This window comes from Daldinia loculata (genome assembly GCF_022478755.1).
Source record: "Daldinia loculata strain CBS 113971 unplaced genomic scaffold F4817scaffold_18, whole genome shotgun sequence".
Taxonomy (NCBI): domain Eukaryota; kingdom Fungi; phylum Ascomycota; class Sordariomycetes; order Xylariales; family Hypoxylaceae; genus Daldinia; species Daldinia loculata.
In genome coordinates, this window is record NW_026054872.1 from 225,367 (window position 1) to 250,189 (window position 24,823).

General features: G+C 46.9%; 5 protein-coding genes across 5 annotated transcripts; 2 read left to right on the top strand and 3 right to left on the bottom strand.

Annotated features, from left to right (window-relative positions):
* The first annotated feature begins 49 nt into the window (after window positions 1-49).
* On the top strand, window positions 50-2,320 carry F4817DRAFT_334563 (uncharacterized protein). Its single transcript, XM_049302916.1, has 3 exons — window positions 50-530; window positions 587-645; window positions 709-2,320. Exons 2-3 carry the CDS (start codon window positions 640-642, stop codon window positions 1,849-1,851), a joined length of 1,149 nt encoding a protein of 382 aa, XP_049160045.1. The 5' UTR covers window positions 50-530; window positions 587-639; the 3' UTR covers window positions 1,852-2,320.
* A 553-nt stretch (window positions 2,321-2,873) lies between these two features.
* F4817DRAFT_334565 (uncharacterized protein) lies at window positions 2,874-6,237 on the bottom strand. Its single transcript, XM_049302917.1, has one exon. It carries the CDS (start codon window positions 5,734-5,736, stop codon window positions 3,577-3,579), a length of 2,160 nt encoding a protein of 719 aa, XP_049160046.1. The 5' UTR covers window positions 5,737-6,237; the 3' UTR covers window positions 2,874-3,576.
* A 1,917-nt stretch (window positions 6,238-8,154) lies between these two features.
* Window positions 8,155-10,494, top strand: F4817DRAFT_334568 (WD40 repeat-like protein). The gene has a single exon (XM_049302918.1). It carries the CDS (start codon window positions 8,437-8,439, stop codon window positions 9,754-9,756), a length of 1,320 nt encoding a protein of 439 aa, XP_049160047.1. The 5' UTR covers window positions 8,155-8,436; the 3' UTR covers window positions 9,757-10,494.
* Window positions 10,495-12,582: 2,088 nt separating this feature from the next.
* Window positions 12,583-14,472, bottom strand: F4817DRAFT_70471 (ras-domain-containing protein). Its single transcript, XM_049307798.1, has 8 exons — window positions 14,116-14,472; window positions 14,000-14,031; window positions 13,807-13,833; window positions 13,588-13,667; window positions 13,494-13,516; window positions 13,388-13,416; window positions 13,069-13,326; window positions 12,583-12,973 (listed from the first exon to the last, which is right to left on the bottom strand). The coding sequence occupies exons 1-8, from the start codon at window positions 14,148-14,150 to the stop codon at window positions 12,786-12,788; spliced, it is 672 nt and encodes a 223-aa protein (XP_049160048.1). The 5' UTR covers window positions 14,151-14,472; the 3' UTR covers window positions 12,583-12,785.
* A 7,773-nt stretch (window positions 14,473-22,245) lies between these two features.
* F4817DRAFT_358097 (uncharacterized protein) lies at window positions 22,246-23,856 on the bottom strand (the record flags this gene model as incomplete). The annotated part of the gene is made up of 1 exon (XM_049305988.1): window positions 22,246-23,856. One exon carries the CDS (start codon window positions 23,854-23,856, stop codon window positions 22,246-22,248), a length of 1,611 nt encoding a protein of 536 aa, XP_049160049.1.
* Between the last annotated feature and the right edge of the window lie 967 nt (window positions 23,857-24,823).

Below are 24,823 nucleotides of genomic sequence, written 5' to 3' on the forward strand. Positions count from 1 at the left end.
AAGAAGATAGTGAAATTAGTGGCTACCATCAGCTGCCACAATGACCTGCAGTTGCCGCAGCTAGTAGCAAAAAAGATATACTGGTTCCTCCACTCGGATTTGACAAAAATCTCCCCAATCCCCTCAACATGTCTGAGTATGTCTAAGAACTAAACATATCCGCCCTGCCGAATTGCTCAATTAAACCGCCAAGAAGATAACCGTGTCATATATTGCGGACGGGAGGGTGTAATCATCTCCCTGCGCTACGATGGTTGGGTACTCGTGATCTCACCGCCGCAACGCTATTGGTCAATCTACCAAGATCCTTCACATGTCGACTTGCTTATGGACTTGCTTATGGTTGCTTCGACAACGACCTAGCCCTACTGATCAGCGAGGGGTAGCTCAGAGCCTTGCTCGCGTTACAACCCTCTTGCTGAATTACGATGGCTATGAAAAGGTGGAATTTCCCAGGCGAGGGCTGAGGCATGTTCTATGGACCTCTTGACCTGATCATGGGTAGCCCTCGCTCGGCCTCTTATATATTTGTACAGTGCCTTCTTTTCCAAGATCGAATTTTAACCTCCTAACAAGCTAGCTTAAGCCTGTCGTGAATTCGATCTAGTTAATACGGCTAAGAGGGTATCACGGTTAGAAATGGAGGCGCGTTAAAAGATTCACTCCAAGCAAACCGTTACGTAGTATACTAATAACATAGGTAATCAGACCATATTGAAGCGTGAGGCTTCGTTTCCGAATTGGACTCAAACTCCTATTCCGGGATTCACGCTCTCGGCATCAGGCCTCCTCGCACTTGCGGATCTCGGAACCATCGCCAAGCGCACGCAGATCGTAGGAGGCTCGTCGTGGCTCGATGCCTTGCTTCTTGCTCCCGGCCTGCACTATCAGCAGGCCGCCGACGCGCTCGCCGGTAGGACCGAGTCGTACAGCGCGGTTGAGTTATATGAGGGCCAGACGTCGACGCATAATATCACCAATACCGCCACCCAACGCTACCTAGAACGTGTAGGTATGGTCGGACAAAGGGTCACCGTGGACGTGGGTATGATGCCCGAACGTAATTACTACTTCCCAGGCGGTCGGCGGCAGGCTCGTGGCCAGCGAGCTACCATATGGCAGGATCAAGGCGCCGACCTAGGTTGGGTCTCGCACGTATTATACCTTATGAGCCCCGCGCTTACCATAACCGCATTCGTGTTCATGATCCTGCTCCGGGAATGGTGGGGCGTAGCATCTCTCCTCGCTCTCATGCTATCCCGCGTCCTTAACATTTGGGTTATCAAACAGCGGTCGAAACCTCCCGTGGCTCCACCACCAAAACCCGACGTGAGCAGCTTGTTGACGGAGTACCTAGTAGATCTAGGCCAAGGCCGATCTGTGTGTCTGCGTGGCGTGGCCGAGGACTTGCAGGCCATCACCACGACATCGTGGCTGCGTGCCAAGACACATCTGGACGGTTACCTCGAGGCGGCTGCCAAGCTGATCGTGTACATGGTGGCCGCTTTCAGCGGTAACATGACGCAGGTCGGTTCCATTATCTTCATGCTACTACTGCTCATCACGGCTGGGTTGTTGGGACTGAGTAACGCACACGCGAAAACGTTCCGCATGCACGGGCGTCTGGCTACGCCTACCGTTGATAACCTACCTCAAGGCCCTGGTAAGTCTGTCGCTACGCCGTATCCGCCTAGCGACTCGGATAGCAAGGGCGGTAGCTTCTTCTGGCCGCCTACAACGATGACGTCGTCAAGCGGGTTCACGGGGATGGATGATTTCGCGGAGAAGGGACAGGTTGGCGGTGTATTGAGGGATAGGTATTCTTTTGACGATACGACGGATTACAGGTGATGCATAATTGTTTACCTACCTAGGTACCCATATAGGTTAGGCTATTTGCTGGTATTTTGCTATGTCGGGAAGCACGTTGTATTTTGAATATGAGCATTGCATAATAGGAGATACCTAGGCTTGCATATTGCAATCTAGCTTCCTTTACAAGTTTTACCATGTGGGAGTCTGGCAGTGGTACTGGCAAGGTGTGCTCGTGATTACATAGTAGTATTGTATATCTCAACTACCTATATCGAACCGTTATTTTAATTGCTTCGTGCTACTTTACTATGTACAGGCAGAGTAGGGGTATCCTAGGTAGGTAGTTATCGTCATATAACCAGGGGGGTCATTTATATGATTTGTAGGTATGCACGGATGGGAAATTCATCGTGACACGTTTCACCAGCACCTCTGCAGTCTCAAATTGCACTGCCCAAACGAATGCTCCGTTACGTGTGATACATATAGGTAACATAGAGCGCCCTTGCTCCAGCAGTGTAGTATTTACAGGAGTTGAAGTAATGGTGACGGATGAGAGATATACACCCCCTTACTCCGTGTTCCGAGGGGCTCGGCCCATCTGGGTGTGGTTGTTGCAACTTGTAACTTATAAGAGTTAGGAACTAACTAACTACATCTTAATATACTAGTACTACATTAGTTAGTAATAGGAGCTAGTAGCTAGACGCGTTCTAGCGTATGTAGCTCATCAGCTTTTACATACCTACCTCCTAGTGCATGAGTTCGCGTAGGCCACCCCGCAGGGCTCGTCCAGAATGCCGGTATGGCGCTAATATGTATAATAGTCTCTCTGTTATAGCCTAGAATAGCCCGAAAACCACCAACTGTTACCTATCGACAAGGGTCGGAATCAATTAATATATACATTATATACATACAGACGACGTTAAAGACGCAATTCCGATCTAAGCCTCATTCTACATAGGTCCCTCGTTTATTACTCTCCGTATGTACGTTCCCGTAGAAGACATCAAATACTGAAAGAACGATAATGATAGCCCCTGGAATTTGGTGTATGTAGTAGTAATAATAATAATAATTAATTAATTATCATATAAATGAACAACCGATTCCCTCGATCTCAGATATGCATGCACCTAACCCACAAAGATCATATTCGTCAACTCCAGAACTCCAGAACTCCAGTCATTGACTCCCTTTTCCGATCCCAGTATGCCGGCTAACAGATGAAAGGTACGGAATCTATCAATATGCTCCCCCCCTGAACTATGTTCCCGTACGAAAACAAAAAGGCATGCTCCCTGCACGTGCTCTGTAATATCGTCCCAATACCTCGGATTATTACTTCCTAGCCTCATCCACCTCCGAGGCAAACTTAACTTGGACCAAAGATTTCGTCCGTCATCTTAGCTCCCTTCTATAATTAGCAACAGAACCCAAATGGTCGCGCATTATAATACATATAGGAGTAGTGGCTTTTGCCTGGTGAGATGATACGGCGGGAAGTGTAGAAGTACATTAGGTAAGTAGATAAATGAGAATTATCCATTGATAGAGAGTAAGATGCCGTTTGCGGTAGTGTGGTCTAAGAATATGCGAACCACCGGTATTGAAAGGCCGTCCCTCGTGTCTTCGCTTCGTGTGTATTAATATATATATATTTTTCGTGAGTATCTTTTCTGCATTGTCCATTATATGTGGGTATAGGTATAGTTGATAAATCAAATGGCTCGTGACGCTATAGCTGTATTCATTTGGCTACATGTACCTCTCCTCAGAGAGGCGCACGATCTCGCATAGTGCTCGCATAAAGTCAGGATCTTCTTCTCGCTTCATCTGCCCCGCGCCATCAGGACCTGCGGGGCCGCCGTTCGTCACTCGTAACGTAGCGACGAGTCTTGAGATGCATCTCGCCAGTCCCAACCGTAAATCCCTTAACACTTGCTCGCCTTGATCAGGTTGGGGAAGACGGCGGCCACTGAAGGAACCCACGGCTGTCGTCGGTCTACTAACTTCATAATAAGAGACGGCTCTAGGCGCTGCAAAGAACGATCGCTTGCTGCGAAGTGTGTTGCATCGTGAAGAAGGTGGTCCGGGGATCGGTGCGTTCGGATCTTCCTGTAGGCCGAGTAAGGTTGCTGCTTTCCGTGGGATTGCGCCTCCGTCCGTAGAGGCGCGTATGTCTACCGAAGCACGGAGGTCAACCGAAAGACCGAGACTGATTTCTGAGGGTGTTGTTGAGGATTTCGAAGTAGGTCTCGAAGTAGGTCTCGAAGTAGTAGGATTGATTAGCACTGATCGGGGGCATAGCGAAGTGATGTAGTTGTACGCTACGAGGTGAGCGTAGAGGGCGTCACAGAGGTAATCAGATCCGGAGGGGAAGAGGTTTTGGATTGTGGTCCAGTCCGGTTTCTTGGGCCATACCGGACTATACCTTGGTTCCAGACTTTCCCCAAACCCGATTCGCTGCGGGCTGGTTGGCGTCTCCGTAGGAGATGACTGCTGTCTCAAGAGTGGTGGTAACCACTTCCATTTCGTCTGCTTTGACTGGTCTGACGAGTCTACTGAAACGGGCGATTCCGAATATAGACTTGCAGGACTGGAGGACTTATACCTTAATTTCCTAGAGTGGCCGCGTATGGTCTCGATCGAGAGGCTAGAACACTGGAGCATCGTTTCCGGGAAGCATGTTATTGATATTCGAAGGGTATCAATAACATCTGGCGGAAGCGGTAGGGGCATATGCCCACCATCAGCTCTATTCTGAGCGTAGTAGGGAAAGTTGTCAACGCTAGACTCTAACCAGGATTCAACATCGATCCCAGCCGCGGCAATTTCTGGATATTCAGTACTCTCCGCGTGCGAGTATCGTTCGGGTTCATCCCTTTCGATGTCCGCCTCTGGCAAGTGCAAGCTGGTCTTACTAGCATTACGCCCATTGCTAACATCATCCGCCTTCTTACGAGACGGTCGGAGTGGGGCTAATAAGGGCATATTGCGATCTGGAGATGATGTCTCGTCTTCATGCTGTGTTGGCAAAGGTTGACTCGACAAGGCTTGTAGAGAGGGCGAGACGTTGATCTTGGGAAGCACAGGGTAATTTCGGTGCATCAAAGAAGATCGTCGCTCTGGGGGTGGAGTAGGACATGCCAAAGGCGATCTAATACGGTTTCGTTGTTCGCTAGCACCCGAAGATTTGACACTACTTGGCGACATTTTCGGGGATGCTTTTGGTGACGATTTTGAAGATTTTGAGGATTTTGACGAGACTTTTGGCGAAGTTGGAGGAGAGCTAGTCAAGTTGGGACGCAGCACAGCCGAGTTTAAAGACATAGTCCTTGATTCATCATCTAGGTCATGCCGTAGTGACAGGTACTGAGCAGGTGACGCGATGTTAATCATACTGTATCTTCGATCCGGAGAAGTTGGATCCTCGGCATCCAGGTCCATCCAGCTTTGACCGGCTTGTTTTTTCTCTTGTATTACAAGCTTTAATTTCAATTGATTTGGTGGCTCCAACCTCTCAGAAGTAACCGACGTGGCTGTCGTGGCGATGGATGCGTCCCGTGTGCCGATTGATGGAGGCATCAATCCACCAGATGATTCACTACTGGCTGAATCGGAATCGCTGCTATTCCGGTGTGACTCGCCGCGGACGGTAAAGAAATGAGATTGCGTCTCATTCACATTCTGCATTGACTTGGCCTTCCACATTGTGTCTAGGAGATTAGACGAATTAACAGCGCTTAACGAACTGTCCTGTAGCGAATATCGTCTCTTAGATCCGTCACCAGCTAATGATGGAGCTGGCGCACCAGCAGTCAATTGCCTCGACTTGAAAATATCTTTCGAATCTTCCAAATCCCCAACCAGGAGCTCCGGCAGATTGAAGTCCATGAGGGGTTCAAAGCTCCCCATCGTGACGTTCGTTCGTGCGTCCAAGTTAATCGGTCGGTGGCGTTGCAGGGGAGTGTAAGCCGGTAAATAAAATCCTAGGTTAGGAGTTTCTTTTCATACGAAACAATAAGTATTGAAAATAGTTGATTTCCCAACTCCGACTAGTTTTAATTCGTAGTTTTAATTCGTGGTAGTCGGTGTATTATGCTTTGTTATTTGTTAGTAGAGTTGCAAAAGTAAACAGAATTGATTAAACGATGTTGAGAACAAATCCGAAGGAGCTGGAAATCAACAAAAACAATCGTGCGAAAAAAGCTAAAGCTAAAGCTCAAGCTGGGTTGGAAATCCACACGGATTTGAAGACCTAGAGGCTACTAGAGGCTAGGGAAGAGTTGAGCGGTGGACAGGGGTTCATTTAGTGAAGGATGGAGCTGTGTTCGTACGTGGGTTGGTTTTCGTAATTCGACAGAGATGAATAAACCATGAACCATGAACCATGAACCATGAACCATGAACCATGAACCATGAACCATGGACCCCCGGACAAGGACAAGCCAGGGGTCTTTTTGAGAAGGGGAAGGGCCGCAGAGGGGGTCGCAGAGGGGGTCGCAGAGCCTAAAGGAGAACGGAAACTAAAGTGGGGCCTGAGCTCATCATCTTAAGTACGGAATAGTTCGTCTTAACAATTATCTTAATAATTATCAACAACGATAAAATAAATAAAAAAGAGAGAAAAAAAAACTCTTAATTCTTTTTCTCGCAATGCTAATGCCGTAATAACTTACACAAATAGCCACTCCCCGAGTTACAGTAAATCAAATAGCAAACATTTCAATTAAGACATTCCTACACATAGTATAGGTAACTAGGTGCCTAGATACATAGGTACCTACCTGTTATATAGAAATATCCTAGAAAATATCCAGGAAGATATCTAAATCCTTGCTTTTTCTTACACGCTGAAAACTTGGAGGGTTTTCGACTTGACCGTCCGATCTTCTCGCCAAGGGATCGCTTTCTAGGGTAGTATTGACCATAATAGCGTCTTAACAGAAACCAATCAGTCAATTTAATTGAGAGGTCCAGAAATCCATTCGCCAAGTTACTACGATGCAACGCTGCTATCGTTTTTGGAAATTATTCACGTCCAACTAACCAATCGATTACTTCGTACGTGACCGCATTACACCATATTCTTTTTTTTTTTCCTAATGCGGAGGTTTCTCTGACGAGACATGGGCAGCATGGCTTGCCGACCAGACTTGGGACCCTTGGTTGGAGAAAGTTGATCATGGCGCAAGATTAGCTATTCAATTGTCAGATGGAGGAAAAGACTGATCGAAGAAAGCTCCGAGGCCAGAGCAACACCTACTTCCGTACCCTAGTGTACGTGTACGACGTGTACGTTGTGTCTAACAGGTAGCTGACCCGTCAGTAAACTTAGCATGAAGTAATATTGCTTGCCTACCTGACAGCTAGGTATTTACCTAGGTAAGCAACTGGTTTTATCTTCTCTCAAGTGACTACCCCCTGCATCTAGAATAAGAAGTCTATTCGGTCGAATGATGATACCTGATCTCGTTGCATCTGGCAAGCGACACGACAGATGGGCGACCACGTTGCCCGTGAAGCTGCTTCTACCCCATTCGTATGCAGAACGCCTACGGAGGATCGAGGTTCCACCTGGTTCTCGAAGCTGAGGGAAGCCTCGAAGTCGGATTGGTCAGTTATGGGAGAAGCTCAGACATGCTGCAGCACTATCGTCAGTTGCAGGATTTAGTTGGTTCAGTTTGGTTCAGTTTGGTTCGTCTTGGCTACCCGCATGTCTACATATACATAATAGCCAAGGGATTACCACCTTCGATGAACAAGGCCATTGTCGAAAATATAAACGAGCGGGAGGATAGCAACATGATGAACCATCGGGCAAAAAGATGGAATCGATTGGAGACGATGCACGTATGTAGCCGCCGTTAAAATCTTCCCATTTCTCATGTACGAGACCACGTCGCTCTTTAACGGCCTAACTTATGCAATCACCCATTCGGTCAGGCTGCGCATCGTGCATGAAGTTGCGGGCGAAGGAACCAAAGAGGAGAAAATCTGGAATAGGAATATATAGTCCGGATGTTATTTGAAGCCTAGTCGAAATAGGGTAACAAGACGAAAACATGAATTACCTTATACAGATTATGTGAAGCTTGTATTTTACTCATTTACATAAGGTAGGTAGGGATCTAAATTATCGACATGGTGAAATGCTCCAGATTCTAGATTCCCAAACTTGGACAATAGAAGGTACGTACCATTTACGCCAAGCTCTGAGGCTAACGAAACGCCGCATTGCCGGTCCCACCGACAGCCACAAACGACCTGCATAATGTCTGCATGTTGGTGGGGCCATGAACGATGAACCACCACCACCAATGGAAAATTGTGGGGGAAAAGGGAAAAGAAAAAAAATAGCTTCACTAACATCATCGAACATCAAATATCAAACAGCATCAAAACGTACAACAGCCAGTCATTTACACAATCTTCGGACAAGTAGAATACCACAGGATCGACATACTTAATCGGACCAATCCTAAAAATATCCGAGGTAGCTACCTGCTACTTACACACTAGTAGAGGATATTGTGTTTAGTTCAACCATTCCACAATAAATTACAAATCTACCTACTTACATAGATCATCACGAGTCCAGATGAACAGGGACCAATGTTGACAGAAAGTTACTTCGTGTCCGTGGCTGGACAGCCATTATCTAACAACACCACCATCTCAAAAGATGCCGGGATTTATGAGCATACACTCCACCCCAGCCATTCGACGACAAGTACCTTTAAGAAAAGCTCTGCCCCCCGTCATTGTCTGGCTGTGAGCGATACGCACGTATTTACAGCCCAGGAGGAGAAATCAACGGTACACGTCTACTCGAGGGCCAAAGGCAATCAAGAGGCCTTGGTTACTTTCCCGGAGCGCATCCGAAGCATCGCGCTGCAAGACGATGTGCTCTATTTGGGCTCGCAAGAGGGCAGGCTTATCATATGGGAGGTCTGCACCGGTAGACAAGTAACTACGTCTGCTTGCCATGTTCAAGCAATTACATGTATCGCTGTTACACCCTACCACCTTCTCACCGGGTCTGAGGACTCGAACATCAATGTCTGGTCTATCCCCCGCTTGCTAGAACTAGACTCGACCATCGAACACGAACCTCAAGAGACGCTATCGAATCACAGAGCCGCTATCACGTCTCTTGCTATCGGTTCAAGCGTAAATCCGGATACTAACATCTGCGTCTCAGCAAGCAAGGACAAGTCTTGTGTCATCTGGAATTACCAGCACGGTGTAGCTCTGCGAACATTGCTATTCCCGAGCTCGCCACTTTGCGTATCCCTCGATCCGTGTGCACGAGCTATCTATGTTTCTTCCGATGACGGCTCGCTGTATGCAATTGACTTATTTGCCGATAAAGCTCTGCTGGGTCCTCAGAGTATAGAAGACAGCTCTACGGCCGTTCAAGTTTCCTCGGCCTTTGGCGCTACGCCTCAGGAGGCGGGAGCGGCATCGTGCATGGCCTTGAGCTACGATGGTACGACTTTAATAACAGGCCACCCGCAAGGCCAGATTCTACGGTGGGACTTGAGCAGCCGTGCCGACTCCACAGAGCTAACAAACCTCAACGCTTCTGTCACAAACATAGTCTTTGTCTCTCCACTTCCGACCTCGCGGCCTACCAAGCCAGTTGCTGTCGTGAAGCCGTTCCTGGGAAGCCGCAGTTATAACTTTACCTCCCAGTTAGATTCTGATATTTCAGAAGATACGAAGTTCAGCAGGATGCTTAAATCTAGCGGACTCCCGCATGACGTCTTGGAACAAGCCATCCTCGCCTTCCAGACACCAGCCGAGGACACTGTTGGGGATCAAGAGCTGAGGAAGGAAAATGAAGAGTTATGGGAGGTTATTAACGAGCAACGTGCCCTCCAGAAAAAGACCTTACAGCGATACATCGAAGTTAAATCTACTGGTTCTTAAAGGGCTAGTTCCAATGTTCCTTTTCGATTTCATCAGCAAGACTGGGCTATGCATCTGTGAATATTACCCTATGGACTGGATAGCACGGCAACACCAGTAGAAAACTTGACTGCATTGAAAGCTTACATTCCATATACACAACTCGGATTCAGGCAGATGTCGGCCTCGGCCTGGGCTTTATATATGGATGAGAAGTTAGTCTACGCAAACATTACCCTTAGACTCGTTTGATCGATACAGCGTCTGCTCGACTCGGTTATCTAACACTTGGAAAAGTTTAATAGTCAAAGAAAGGACGCGAAGATAGATAATATCCTCGCTGGCTCTTAATCTAGTGTTTATTAAGAAACTGTCTCGTTCCAATATACCATGAATTCCAAGCTAGCATGTTACGAAGCTTACAGTACCTCAACTTAACTATTACTTATTAGAGCCGAGGGTCATGCCGAGAGGTTATGGGTTAATAATTGGGCCAACAGAGAGTAGTTCTTTACGCAATTAAAGAGTCTTGACAACTCCAGTCTACGAGGAGAGTTAGTTTACCCAAGGGTGCCGTATGGCGCACCAGCTTATGTTAATCTAGGTACCTAGGTAGGTAGTTGGACGAGTTAACGATAGCCAATGTCACTCTGAATCACATGAGTTGGGATAGTGTCATAATACTTTAAGCCTCAATACCACAGTAATGTATCAAGGTGATTATCTCCAGCAGCCAGGTTGGCGGTTAGCATCAAGATCTCCTATTACTTACCTACCTCGGCATATACCACGTGGAGCGCTAGTCGTAGCAAGAGACTATTGATAATTTAGCGCCTAGCGCTAATAGTTTGATGTTACTTTGACATTTCTTGAACTAATCTTGGGATGGTTAGGGATAGTGGCTACTACAATCTCATTTTAGTTATCTACATAGTTCCCAGAAGCGGAGGATCGAGTCGTGGACCACAAAGCATCGGTGATATACATAAGTAGGTAACTATGTTTACGCTAGTCTACGTCCGTGTTCTAGCTTCCATAATCTCGACATACGTGATACTTATTTTCTATTAGAAAGTACAGAAAAGATTTCCGTAACGCATATATTCGACGAAGAATGCACCTAGACAGATGGAAAATATCCCATCTATTGATCTTCGAGGCCACTGCTATCCTTCAATTTTCCTGTTATATTAGTATTCTAACCATTTGAGACACGCTGACCGTGCTTCTATCATTTATACGAATCTACAACTCGTGACCCTGTCGTCTACATAAGTCCATGTCACACGGCGGATCACTCTCTGCAATCCACATATGTGTGTATATACTAGGTACCTAGTTAAGAACAAGACACAGCATCGTTGGGCATTGATGCTAGACAAGTGCTAGACGATATTCTAAGCGAGGGATGTCGTAAATATAGCCCCTCTCTCCATCATGCGTAACCAACATCCACATATATACCTGCATCCCGAAGAAAACAACCAGTCAGCCAGTCAGCCAGCCTCGTGACATCCAGCCGCGCATATACATACATAAACGAATACACACGTATAACGTATACAGCTAGATCCTGCCGAACCGGATCAACGGAGCCCTCGGACGACGAACCACCTATGCCATCTCATCTCATCCCTCCGCCAGTCGCGGGCACAGTATGTATGCGCAAAGGAGCCATCACCCCGGTATAACAAGAGCAGACCGAGACGGTCGACTTCTCACATTTCAAGCGACGCGCATGTGCCGTTTTGGTGTTAAGCCTCACCCGCCCACATTGGTGCTAGCGGACCAAACTTGGCCGTAGATTGCATCCCACCCCGCCGCCCAACCTCTTCCGGACGTCTCCCTTTCCTATTCTGGCCACTACTTGCTTCTTTTGAGAAGGAAGCGCGCACGAGACGATACGATAGATACTCTACCGGTTGATCTAGTACTGCAAGGCAGGGGCAAAATAGATATACATACATATATGTAGTAGCGCATTCCGTAGTTTTGACAGTCGTGGCTCTCAGGTGAGCCGAAATAGCCCACCTAGGTGTGATGAGCACGAGTCAGGTGGTCCAAGCAACAAGATCTACCTTGGACCCTTCCATGTGGAGGCATCGCCTCGGATGTTACCTCGACCTATTTTCGTACAAGCTCAACCCGTTATACGAGTTGAGATCGTCTGGGGAAGGGTGTACATATTCGAGGGCTTCCTTCCAACAAGTCGGTCAACTGCCGAGCAATGCGCTCTTAAATCCCCGAATCCGAATCCCTAAGCTACCTAGCTAGCATATAAAATCACATGAATGATCACATCACTTCAATCACTTCCCAATTCAAAAGAGGGGTATCGAGTATTTCGGCGGCAGAGTGGGTATATATATTCTGGGGTGGAAATGCCTGTTTCTCTGTGGCGAGTTAGGTAAATGTAGGTGCTGTAGTATCGTAAATGGATTATCAAATATGTAGGTTGCCTGCGCAGTCCGGATCTTCAACAAGAAAACAAAAGACAAGATAAAAGCTCCACATCGAAACCCAAATGTCCCGAAAGCAGAAAATAAACGGTCGGCATGATAACTCGGGGAGCCTACATGTCTATGTAGGCCCCATATCCGAGGTTGGAACGCTATCGTTCGTCTGCTGATCCGTGATGTATGCATACTATGCCCTCCCCATGCAATACGATGAACATGCAAGCCTGCCCATAACCCTGAACGTTCGCTCCAGAATGCGAAAGGATCTTCGCCGCCGAAATCGTCGAAGCGAAAACCGATCAAATGTCGGTCCGAAGAAGCGCTGCAAAATAGCGACAAAATATGAAACTAACAAGTCTCTATGAGAAACCTCTCAAACCCATTAGAGAGCCTCGTCGTCCTCGTTTTAGGTAACCGTTGCAAGCGCCTAGATTTCCATAGTATAGAGTATTCGCACCTAAACCAGTAGCTATTCTATAATCCGAAAAGACGTCCTGACGACTAGTTGTCGCACGCCCCGTGAAACTGAATCCTCATGCAAGCTTTCACCCACATCCCTCATAAGCTCTTGGGTGAAAGCTATTGGAGGAATTATAGAATAACACATTTAGGTCGATGGCTTGAGCCTCGCTCCCCGTCTTTTCTCCGCCTTCGCCTTTTATAGTAGGATATGGAGTACGGATCGAACTTGTCATCTTGATCTTCGACGCAGGGCTCCGCGGCATCATATTTTCGTAGCATTTGTCGACATAGATCGATGAATACTTCGTCAACGTTTGCTTTGAAGTATTAGTCTGGCCATTCTATAACCATGGAGCTCCAAGTATGGGTAGGAGTGAATGCATGCGAAAGAACTGTGGGTAAATGCACTTACTCTTCGTCCGAGCACTAGCTTCATAGTATGGCGCACCCCATCTCTCCGAGATTTGGAAGCCTTTGGTGCGTGGCACGGACCGCTGGTCTTCTAGATCGGCTTTGTTTCCACAGATAACAATTGGCACGGTCTCGTCGTCTTTGATACGGATGATCTCATCACGAAGCCCCGCCAGCTCGGTTAATGACGAACTTGAAGTGATGCTATAGACTAGTAAAAACCCTTGACCAGTCTTCATGTACAGATCCCGCATAGCAACTGGGGCCGAGTTAGCATACCTAAGTTACGAATAAATGGTGTATTTAGTAATGTGACCAACCGAACTGTTCAGTGCCTGCAGTATCCAGACTATCTCTAGTTAGTATGTGCCAGAGCGGCAGCAAGAAAATAATGGTGGGTCATGTTTGTAGTTGGCATTGTCTTACATCTCCAGAACTACCTGACGACCCTGGTCCGAATGTGTCAGCAGATGTTGACGCCCAAACCGACGGATTAGAGAATGGGTAAAGTTACACTTACATCGACGGCCACCTGGGTTCGATACGAGTCTTCGATGGTCGGGTCATAACTCTCAATCCATTCGTTGTGGACAAATTGAGCTATCATAAAATAAAATAAAGCCCATTAGCAATTAGGCTCTTAGCGTAGAGAATGACGCACGAGGCGTAAACAGATCGCGTTTCGTTTCAATTCAAGATGATCCAATCGGAATCAGTTGCAGCTAGGAAGGATGATTACCTGTAAGACAACTCTTCCCGACACCGCCTAGCAGAAGTTAGCGGCGGTTACGCATAAGCAAGGGGGGAAAAAAGGTTCAACATGGAGTAGACCTCGATTAAAAAAAAAAAAAAAAAAAAAAAAAAAAAAAAAGTTGATCATACATCTCAACTGGGGATGAGAGAAGAGCAATGAAGAAAAAAAAAACCCTTACCTGCACCTAGCACAACAACGTGAAATTCCCGGCTACTCGCAGAATGGGAACGTTAGTTACTTGGACCATAAATGACACGAATAATTTGAGAATTTGAGTCAACAAAGGAGACGAACGCTGGTTGATAACGGCCTTGTCTCGGAGGAGGCATGTTTTTCGATTTTAGCCACAGCTTCAGCTTCAGCTCCAAGCTAGCCTTAAGCTCCGGATTTCATGAAAAGCGCATCAGAGGCGCTAAGGTCGGGAATTGATATCAGTAGAGCAAAATCCGTCAGCCCGTCAGCTCGTGTCTATCACTAAAAGCGACAAACAACAAAGCAGCGGCCGGGATGGGTTTAGCTGGTGTGTAGTGGTGAAGGTATCGTCATCCAAGCGGCGGATGGAAAATGTTTTATGTATTGCTTCTGGATGTTGACTTGTTGGCTTGTTGGCGTGTTGACGGAAGATAAGGTCAAAGCAGATTCAAGCGGATACCTTAAGTCGAGGTATATATGTATGTAGATATGTATGTAGGTAGCCGCTTAAGAAACAATCAGATATAAAAGAGCCGCGTTGGGTGAAGTCGGGGGACGGGGATGACGAAAATAAAAGCGCGGCTGGCCCCTTTCCTTGCTTGGAGCGACGAACCAGGGAAAGGGATCAGACGCAGCGATTCTTCGGTACACCCGTGAGAGGATGTAAAAGGAAAAAAAGATAAACGGGACTAAGTACAGAACAGCAGGTTATTAGGGGGCCAAAAAGAGGGGTATATTACATGTAGGAGGTAGGTATGTACATGTAGGTATGTACATGTAAGATGGACAGGCAGAGATGGACTAAACATGGACCAAATGGCGAAAATGGATGGGAAAAATGCAACAGCATTACACTTAAGCACCTAGGCACATACCGGTACGGTTCAGTCGGTACGGGTTCAAGGTTAGGTACGTACAGTGATGGGAAATATGTATGCAGCCAGCACACCCCTAAGGAAAAAAAAAAAAAAAAGAATGCAACCCCGGTCCGGCTGGGCTGGGCTGGGCTGGGTACCTAGGTAGGTAGATAGGTACCTATTTAGTGGGAAGATTGATAAATGGGTAAAAAGATGGACATGGAAATTTGAATTTTGACAAGATGCACATTAATAGGAATAATAAGAGTAAGAGAAACCTTTAAGAAGTCGAGTTTGGTTTTTGCAAGCTGCGAAAGAAAAGGTGAAAGATTAAAAACTGGAAACCTAGGTAGAAATATATGTTCAGGAAAGGAAGCCGAGCAGCTATTATATCTTTTAGGTTTCCCTTCCCTTTCCTTTTGTTGTAAAATACCTATTATAGGTATTTTCAGGTAGATAACTCTTGCCGATTTCTTGTAGTGTTAGGAGGTAGGTAACTTCCTACAAGGTAGATTCCAAGGCTCTTAATGTGTGATGCGTAATTGCCAACGTACATGTACCTAAAGAGTGGTACAAATAGATTTGGCACGGTCGGCCCGCCTTTTTTGTGGTGGGCGCGTTTATTAACGTTGTATCGAGGTGAGCGAGGTTGTTCGGGGCCGCTTAGGTAGGCTTCCTTCTAGGCTCTCCTAGGTAAGTGGTTATGTACCAGGTATATTCCGTACAGCTATAGGAGGTTAGGTAGTAACGACGGCAGATGTAGCTAATGTTCTATCTATCTTTTCTGCATGTGCAGGCCTACATTACATAGGCGCTGGTGGCGGACCCTACTTACATTGCAGCAAGTGCAACAATTGCAGCAAGATGCATTTTGTAGTAGGTAGGTAGGTGGAACATTAGTATGTACCTCCATACTAGGTACGACTAATACGCTTCTTACTTACATAGAGGTAAGTACTACCCCGTGGATGGAGTGCATAATAGCTGTCGTACAGTCCCCACGCCGATCCAATGGGCTGACGAACATTCTTTTTAGACTTTTTTAGACCTTTTTTTATTTTTTTATTTTTTTATTTTTTTATTTTTTGAACTTTTGAATCCTCCCGCCTCTTTTTCTCTCGAGTAACGTAAACCTTCCCTCCCTTGTATTAGTTGAACTTGAAGCGAGTCATAATTCGAGTCTAAAGTTAGTCTTACCTAGTCTATTAGCAACGCGCCGCATCAATAATCCAATATCCATATCCCCTAATATCCTTCATTTACATCCTACCTGCGTCATACTTCAAGTTCCTCCATCCTGACGCCCCCTTTCATATTCTTTTTTATATTTATCTATTCTCCCACGAGCTACCTGAAACTGCCTCGTACACTTTACAATCAGTTTATAAGACAACTTGTCAGATACTACGTTGCTCATATTCACTCTCAATCTTATGTTCGCGGCGAAGACGACCTCTATGCTAGGGAGCTAGGGATGAGGTTGTTCTATGCAGAACTCCAACCTAGAGTTGCAAACCGATTACTAGACAGTATTGGACAGCGCAGCAGCTAGAAGAGGAACCTAAGCGGGTCAGCCCTGCATAGACAAGCTCGTTTGTGCCGGATGTTAGGTGCATCTCATGCCATTCCTACCTACTCACGGCCTAGCTGTCCGTGCTTGATGCAGCTCCGTTGGTAGCATGGCAGCATGGCAGCATGGATTGTCCAGTTTCGATAAATGCCCGGGTGAAGTTGGCAAATCTGGATGGTATTCCCACCAATACCGGAGCATGGTTAATTCAAATGCAGCGAAACCTTGCACAAACCTCTGGTTGGGCTGAAAGATGCAAATCGCGTTTGTTAATCGATTATCATCTAGTACGTGTCGGTGAAAATATTGGGCAGTTCAGCTGTCTGCCTATCCGAGCGCTTCCGATGCACCAACATTGCAGCAACTACCTCTTAACCGTAGTGCTTGTATGGACCATCCCGCACATTTAAAAACCCGGACGAGGCTCTAAGAGGAACCCTTGGTACTTTCTTCATCGACTACCCAAAAAAGAAATAGATGATCCCACCTCCACTCTTGCGATGCTCTATTTCTACCTGCGTTACAAGCCGTCACCTGACAGGTACCAGCTGCGCGACTTGCATTTTATTTCTTCTACCGCCTCGATACCGTGTCGGTAAAGATACGAGTACGTGTTCTAACAACTCAACTTGGATTCCACCGCCAGTTAAAAATCCAGCTCGAGCAAGCATATCCCAGTTGACCCGACTGTCGGAAGACCCCCGGAGTTTTTAATGCGTAACTAGTAAGTAATATGTCCCCACCTTACCTATAGATTAGGTACTTTTGACCATGTTGGACTTAAACCTCGAGGCTCCCCCGGCCCATTAATGGTATCCGCTTGGAGCTATTTCGGTTCAGCTCATGTCGGGTTCGACTTGACCCTTCAAAGAGACTAGATGTTGTATCGAAGCGCCATTGGAGTTCGAGTTACATTAGATTCCGACACTCAATATCGAAGCATTGCGCAACCTTTCGTATTCGTCTAAGTATACGCAAAAAAGGGCCTAAGGTGAGCCAAGGCTTGTCTAGCTGTGCTCTTTTTTAAACTCGCTTCTGAACCGTCGACCGGTTGTGATTCCAATTGAACAACGCTTCGGAACTACGCCCGTCGTCGTCCCGTACCCGCACCGCTAGTGCCTACCATAGGATGTGACATGCAAGCTATACTATTAGAAGTATAGCATGGGAACTCCGGCGCATCATAGGCTCTTCACCTAGAACAAATCCTGAATAGCTAGGTATTTAAGTGGGTTTATACTACTGCTAGTACTGCTAGCTGAGATGGAATAAGGCAAGTATTCTCTACAGCTGAAACATATGTACGCTGGGGTGCGCTGGGTTGTACCGAGACTGCCTATGGCATATTAGAGTCTAACTTGGTATGGATTGTACGGGGATTTATTTTTAAGCCACAGATGTCTGAGAGTTGGTGGTCTTTACTACCCGCCAGCTTGTACACGTCCTACGTGGGGGTAAACCTGTGGCTTTTGAGAAGCCTCATCCTCACCAGGATTGACGTTGATAGGACAGATATTGCGGCCTATCATATAATAAGAATTTAACAAGTCTCTATATCATAGTATGATAGTTCTTTAGTTTTATAGCTATCAATCGAACCTATTATCTCAGTTGATCTCAATAGTACCCTTAAGCATCGAGTCTTCTACTCGCAAAAGTGGAACATCTTCCGTAGTCCTAAGCCTAGGTAGTCGTCCTAGGTTCGGCCCCCAAGCCGCCGCGTATCATACCATTTAGTCAACCCGTACGTGAAGCTCTCGATTCCTAGCTTAGCTTCCTTAGCAACATCCTCGCAAATTATTGCCATACCCCACTGACCCCTGGATCGATATCTAGATCCGAGGGTCCGATATTATCTCACCAGGATACGCGTAGCTCGCCAAGGGTGATCTTTTCACGCATAGGCTACGTTAGGAGAATATCACAGATTATGGTGTACGGATTTAGTAGGCCTCTCCATAAGTGCTTATCCTACACGCTGTTGACTCGATAAAAAAAACATTACAAAGCAATCACTTACGTACTATTTTGATATTCATTCGAATATCTGTGTAAATTCATGATAAGTCTCCCTCCCAAGGACGTAGAACTCTGCAGCTCTTATGACACGGTATTAGTCATTAGCCAAGGTTTAGTAGTATCATTTCGGACCCATGATCAGGAGATTCGAGATCAGAGTTTGGCCCTTGTTCTCTTATGTACATACATACATTCTCTCAATAGTTTAAAGTGTTACGTACTAGTATTCGCGCCTATTGAAAGATCTTCACCTGGGACTGAGATCGACGGATTTACAAATGGATCTCGGTAGTTAAACCCCGGGTATTTCTCCCCCATGTACATAGACTGCGGCTTATGTATGTATAATTTAGATTTTACATAGATCCCATGCTTCTGTTGGTTCCCTTTTGCCTCAAGTAAACAAATACTTGGAGATGACGTTGCCGTTGCACGGAGAGCAATCGACCGTACGAGTCCTTTTACATCTGCTACTTGCATGTGTTTCTCTAACTAGCCTGAACTCTTATCTGGAGTTTTACCTATCATACAACATATCAGAAGATGATCAGAAAATATTCTTGTCTTTTATCTTCAGGTAAGCATTAGATGGTAAAAAAAAAACATTTCAACTGGGCTAGATAGAAACAGGTATGGCCCCCGTCTTCTATCAGACCTGCTTATATGTTTACATTTGTCTATCACATTTAGCCTTCTTTGACCCTACATGACTTAGCGCATGATTGAACAACTAGATGAGAAGCGATTCCTGACCTTCACCTTGGCTTGCTAGTAGATATTCTATCAAAAAGGGAGTGTCAACAAGTACCTAGACATATTCGCAATTCGTGTCGGAGGAAAGAAGCCGAAAAGCTCTACGAGCAACTAGATAGGGAAATTAGTCGACGGAGAGGCATCCGATATTTTCTGCTACTTCTTTTCACTGATCCGTCCGTCTGTGACCCGTAGGGACCCTACACGCGTAAATACGAGCTACTCATTGTGTAGAAAATATACTACCAGCTCCCAGTTCATGTTTAAAGTCGTAGTCGAATCGTTTAGAGCGCCTCCCAGGGAACCCGGTGGGCTAATTGGATTACTAGGATACGGAAATATACAACGTGGAAAGGTTGTATCTTTCAGGGGTCGCGGGGTCGGGATGAGACCGACGGACGGCAAGGAATGACTTCAAATCCATCCTCTGCAACCCTAGATGAAGAAAAGGCAGGGGTGGCAGCAAGATTCGACATTGACATCGTCTCAACCTAACCTTCTCTTTTCTGCCCGACAGGAGAAAATTTTCTCAAAAACCTGATATACTAAAGCTCTATCCTGCACAGGAGGGCTATCAAGCGATCGAGAAAAGGCATGTTCATGGCCTGACGGAATGGGACGACGCTCATACTTAGCTTAAACCACCTCCATTTATGGGAACATTGGGTCCTAGAACCACCTACGCTATCCAACTACTCGGCGAGATAGCAAGATAAGACAATATTCATCTAGCCTTGATATTGCTCCAAGCAATATACATATGGCTCTCCGGAAAATATCAGGGTTCATTGGATAGTTCACAGCGGGAGACACGATACCATGGATAAATACGAAATCATTATCGCGAAGGCTCGGGCCCCAGAACATCAGGACCGACGGTCATCCTGACCCTCGACGAGACGCGTTTAAATCAACTACCTACCTACGTAATTCCCTCTCTTATACCCGAGACACGTCCATCTCCACGCGAACGCGGCCCCGCGGCCGGCTATATACACGTGGCGTTCCGTCCCGCGTCATATGTGGACATTACGATCATCATAAACCGTTGCGCGGCAATCTACTTCGATGGCACCCTAGTACTAGATCCCGTGCTTATAAAGCAACGCGAGTCCGGGGAGGCAGCTTATAGAGATACGAGGAACGAATACGAACTGATAAATGTACGAATAAAAGACTTCATGGACAGCAACCAAGTAGCTACCAAGCAAACCATTAATACTCTACAAGCAACAACGCCGGGGTTAAATTACCGAATTGCCCATCCATCTATGCATAGGTACCTATCATACGTACACCCTATTTGCTACCCAACTCCGACCCGCACTTAGACGCTCGCTCCAAACTACGGACAACTTGGTATGATACGACGGCCGATCATCCCCGTCCCGAACCCACTACACATTAAGCCGTAGCTAAGGGGGCATCTAGGTTAGGTGATTTTACACGGTTAAGAAGGTGCGATATATGATAGACGATCCAGGGATGCAAAGGGGGAAAAAGGAAAAACACTACAAGAAAATGTAAAATATAAAAGTAAATAAAATATGGTAGATGCTTCCTTTCTGGTATGGATGTGAATCGAGGTGACCGTCTAAAAATCGCTAGCTATATTATGACGACAGAGGAAAATAGAAGAAGAGGAAGAGAAGCGGCCAAAGGAAAAATATAGTTATCCGCCCCCCTGGCTTGCCTGGAAACATGATGACGCCTGACGCGGCTTGTTTGGTTCTATCAACTAGAACTCGTAAAGCGAGAGGCAAGAAAATGATGAACGACGGCGACAAAAGGTATAATGGGAAAGCCCAACAAACAACCCCCGCAAGATTAACCCAGTCTTTCCCTATGTCTTGCTTCATTTTGCTGGACTCGTCCCCCCTTTCCATGCCTTATGCCATATACCAGGTTTCCAGATCCGTCCATGCCTATTCTGCAAAGATATAGAAACCCATGCCCCAAGTACTCCGTCGCTTTTGCCCCCCGCTCATTGCATGTACTTCCAAGAATAACCGAAGAGAACCCCTCTCTTGTAAGATGATGATGCGCCGATCGAAGGTGGGAGAACGCTGGCTATGCTAATATAAGTCAGGGAATGCTGATGTTCGAGAGGTCGTTTCTTTGCCCCCCCGATATCAAATATCGGCCTCTCTTCAGATGCTGGATGCTTTGTAACACCGGTTGTCTGCCGACCACGTAAACCTAATACCAGCCCGCCTGAGCTCCAAAATAATGAAGGATCCAAGTGTATATGCTCCTCGCTCCGTCTGACACCAGTCCCAACCCTTTTTTTTCGCCCAATAATTTTGACAATGCCGCACGTAGATGAATGGTATCGCCTTTTTAAGTTTTGGTTTGGATATGGATGGGCGTGCCAGATAAATCGTCTTTTTTTTCTTTTCACCATGCTTCAAATATTGAACAGAGACCGATAAATAATACAACCGATTCGCCCTTCCATTCCAGACGTCATCCATCGAGGATAAGTTCGGCCAACGCGATAAACCCATAAATGAAAGCCTAGATCAAATCCATAGCCGAGATCATCCGAGACTGTTCAAGTTCGGATAGGAGAAGCGATAACGCGGAGGGGCGGCCGCCATAAGAAACACAATGCTAATGACCCGCTCAACATAAAGTGAAACAAACACCGGAACATGCCTCCTGTGACCAAGTCTTAAGTAAAACACCGATATGACTCTAAACTCCCAGGCTACCGGTAACCACACGGTGGTTCGCCGAGGGGAATCATATTAATGAAAAAGAAAAGAAAAAAAAGTCGACGCCGACGCTTGAAACCATGCATAACCACCATCCCCATTTGCAAATGCAAATACATATGTAGCCATTAGCCAAACAACCTCTAAGATCGAGGATCTCAAATCCACCACCTATTGCCCGAGCAAAATTTCGTGTAGAGCCGAAATACCGTTCACTCGGAACCCATTTCGAATGCCTTCCTAAACGCCGATAGTCGATTCTCGAAACACACAAGACATGTATCCATAATAGATTCGGTGGGTAGAGGTTAATCATCTATCGCCCCATCATATAAGGCGGGAATGCTGATGGGGTTCCGTTGACCGCGGAAGAACCACCACCGGCCGACAGCGGTCCGCTGTATAATGAGCTATTCCATACATTGCTGTTGGTACTAGGGAAGGTTGCTGAAGAATACGGCGTGCTCGTGCTACTAGGGGTCGTTGATCCGCCATTGTAAGCAATGCGACTTAGGCCAGGAGGGGCCGCAAGACCCGGCGGGGGACCATTAGCGCTGGTAAAGCCGTTTCCGGGACCGGTCATCATCCCGTTCATACCCGCTAAAGAACTAGGACTATTCTGCCCTGGGGACTGACCAGAACGTACCCCCAAGGGATTCTTGGAGAAGCTAAGACGAATCCCTCCCTTGATGCTATTATGGAGAGGTGTACCGTACAATTCGTGTAGAGCCTTGGTGGCAAACGATACATCTTCAAATTCAACAAAGCACATCGGGCCGTTCTGCTTAGTCCGGAAACAAAGACGCTTGTAACCCCGTTGCTTGGAGAACATAGCTTTGAGTTCTTCTTCGGATGTATCAATTGGGAGATTACCAACATAGAGCGTATTGCATGGTGGGTTCTGGTCAGCAGGATTCACAGGCGGAAAGTTGCTATGGCGCTGGTAGTGCTGGTTACCCATCTGATAGTTCATTGAGTGACTCGCGCTATTCATGACAGTTGGAGACATGGTATTGCCGTGTGCGGACAAGGGAGTCATGCTCGGATGACCATATTGCGATAGAGCTGTCGGGCCACTGGTCGCCGTATTCAGAGATAAGTTAGCCATGCGACCAATAGGTAGTTGCGGTGCAGTAGCTCTTCGTTGTTGCGTTGCACCATTCTCAGCATAAGCAACCGGATCTTTCAGGAGCTCACGCGTCTCATCATCCTCTGCAACGTCGTGATTAATGAGAGTCTTGCCTGAGATGCGCGTGCGTTCTGTTAGGTGATTACCGATTGGCGACTGCGGCGAGAAGAGGCTTTGGTAATGCGCACTGGACTCGGGGTTCGGTAGTTCATTGCTTCCATACATGCCATTCATGGGCGGTGATATGTTATCCAGAGACTGAAACGGACCGTTAAATCTGGATGACTGACGCGAGGCTTGGCCGGACGATGTCGTCGAGGAGGGAGCGCTAGATGGGGCAGAGATCGCACTATCAATCGGATATCTTCTAGATGCGGTAGGGCTACCTGACACAATCTCGACAATTAAATCGACGTCGCTCGAGCTTATGGACTTGCCGTGCAGCATATCCTTGGCCTGCTGTGCTCCAGTAGGCGTCTTAAATCTCACAATCGCAGACCGAAAACCTAGGTCTTCCGATTGCTCTGCGGGAAGCATTTCGATGTCAACCAACTCCTGTGAGAAGAGAAGCATTAGGCTCAGCTTTTCCTCGGTGGTACCGGCTGGCAAGCGGCGAATCAATATAGACGACGCAGGAGAGGGAGTCGCAACGAACGGCATGCCGACGGGCTTAGTAGTCGCATCGCGTTCGAAGTGGTGAATAGCACCGATAGATAGCGGATATGACGACTGAGCGGGCGCAGCTGTGGATCTAAAGGATTGCGATTGCGAATGAGGGAGAAAGCCGGACGCGGCCATGGCGGTCTTAGTGAGGGTAGACGTGGTCGTAGTGGGAGGAAAAGGACTCGCGCGGCTCGACGACAAAGGAGAGAAGGTGGGTTTGGTAGACGTATTTGGAACTACACGTGAAGTACTTGGGTCCACGTTCATGCTAAGAGATGCATGCAATTAGGCCGCCCTACAAGAGGTGCCTGGATTTCTGGGGCACTATGACAATACGCGGTCGAGGATTTAGATGACGATCGCGCTGATCGTAGGACAACAGGATGAGTGTCGCAGGATCGCGGCGGCGGGCTTTTATCCCCCTTGCTTTGGCGCGATGCGATGGGTTGGTGTTAGCAAGTAAATTGTGGGTGCGCCCGCAGGCTGCGGCACGCGGGATGGAAGAGGCGAAAGATTTTTAAGTAAGGCGTGTATTACTAGTAGACGCGATTGAAAGGATACTGGATACTGATTTGACTGAATTGTCCAATCTCGAAGTGGTGACGACACGGCCGCGAAAAATGGAGATGAGCGACGATGCCTTCGGAAGGGGCGACGCGATAAAACAGGCAGTGCGGAGGAATGCAGGTCGCAGGTTGCAGGTCGCCACGAAGACACATGAAAATAAAATAAACTAGGAAAAAAAGATGCGCGTCTTTTGGTTGGGTAGGTAGGGTAAGGCAAGGCAGTGTGTGAAGGTAAGCTGGTAGATAGAGAAGTATTTGGGAATAATAATAATGAGTTTGGGGGTTTGGAGAAAGAGACATCCGAGTGCAGGTGGTGGTGGGATGGGGGGCGTGGGAAAAAAAGGACCTTTCAATCTCTTTGGCTTTGTGCTGTCGTACAGTAGTTTAGATGGCCTGTCTTTACAGGGGTGGCAGAGGGAAAAGGGAAAAAAATAAAAGAGGGTTAGAGGATTGAAAAAGGGCTGTTCCTGATCTGGCCAGTGATGGGTGGATTGGGGTGGATTGGGGTGGATGGACAAGGATGGAGATGGTGTCTA

Bases quoted from the DNA above. Each gene is read 5' to 3' on its own strand.
- F4817DRAFT_70471 (XM_049307798.1), bottom strand. From the start codon at position 14,150: ATGCCTCCTCCGAGACAAGGCCGTTATCAACCAGC. The intron at 14,032-14,115 runs GTTCGTCTCCTT...TTCTGCGAGTAG, and splicing joins CAAGGCCGTTATCAACCAGC to CCGGGAATTTCACGTTGTTG. The intron at 13,517-13,587 runs GTAAGTGTAACT...CATTCGGACCAG, and splicing joins GAACCCAGGTGGCCGTCGAT to GGTCGTCAGGTAGTTCTGGA.
- F4817DRAFT_334565 (XM_049302917.1), bottom strand. From the start codon at position 5,736: ATGGGGAGCTTTGAACCCCTCATGGACTTCAATCTGCCGGAGCTCCTG.
- F4817DRAFT_334568 (XM_049302918.1), top strand. From the start codon at position 8,437: ATGTTGACAGAAAGTTACTTCGTGTCCGTGGCTGGACAGCCATTATCT.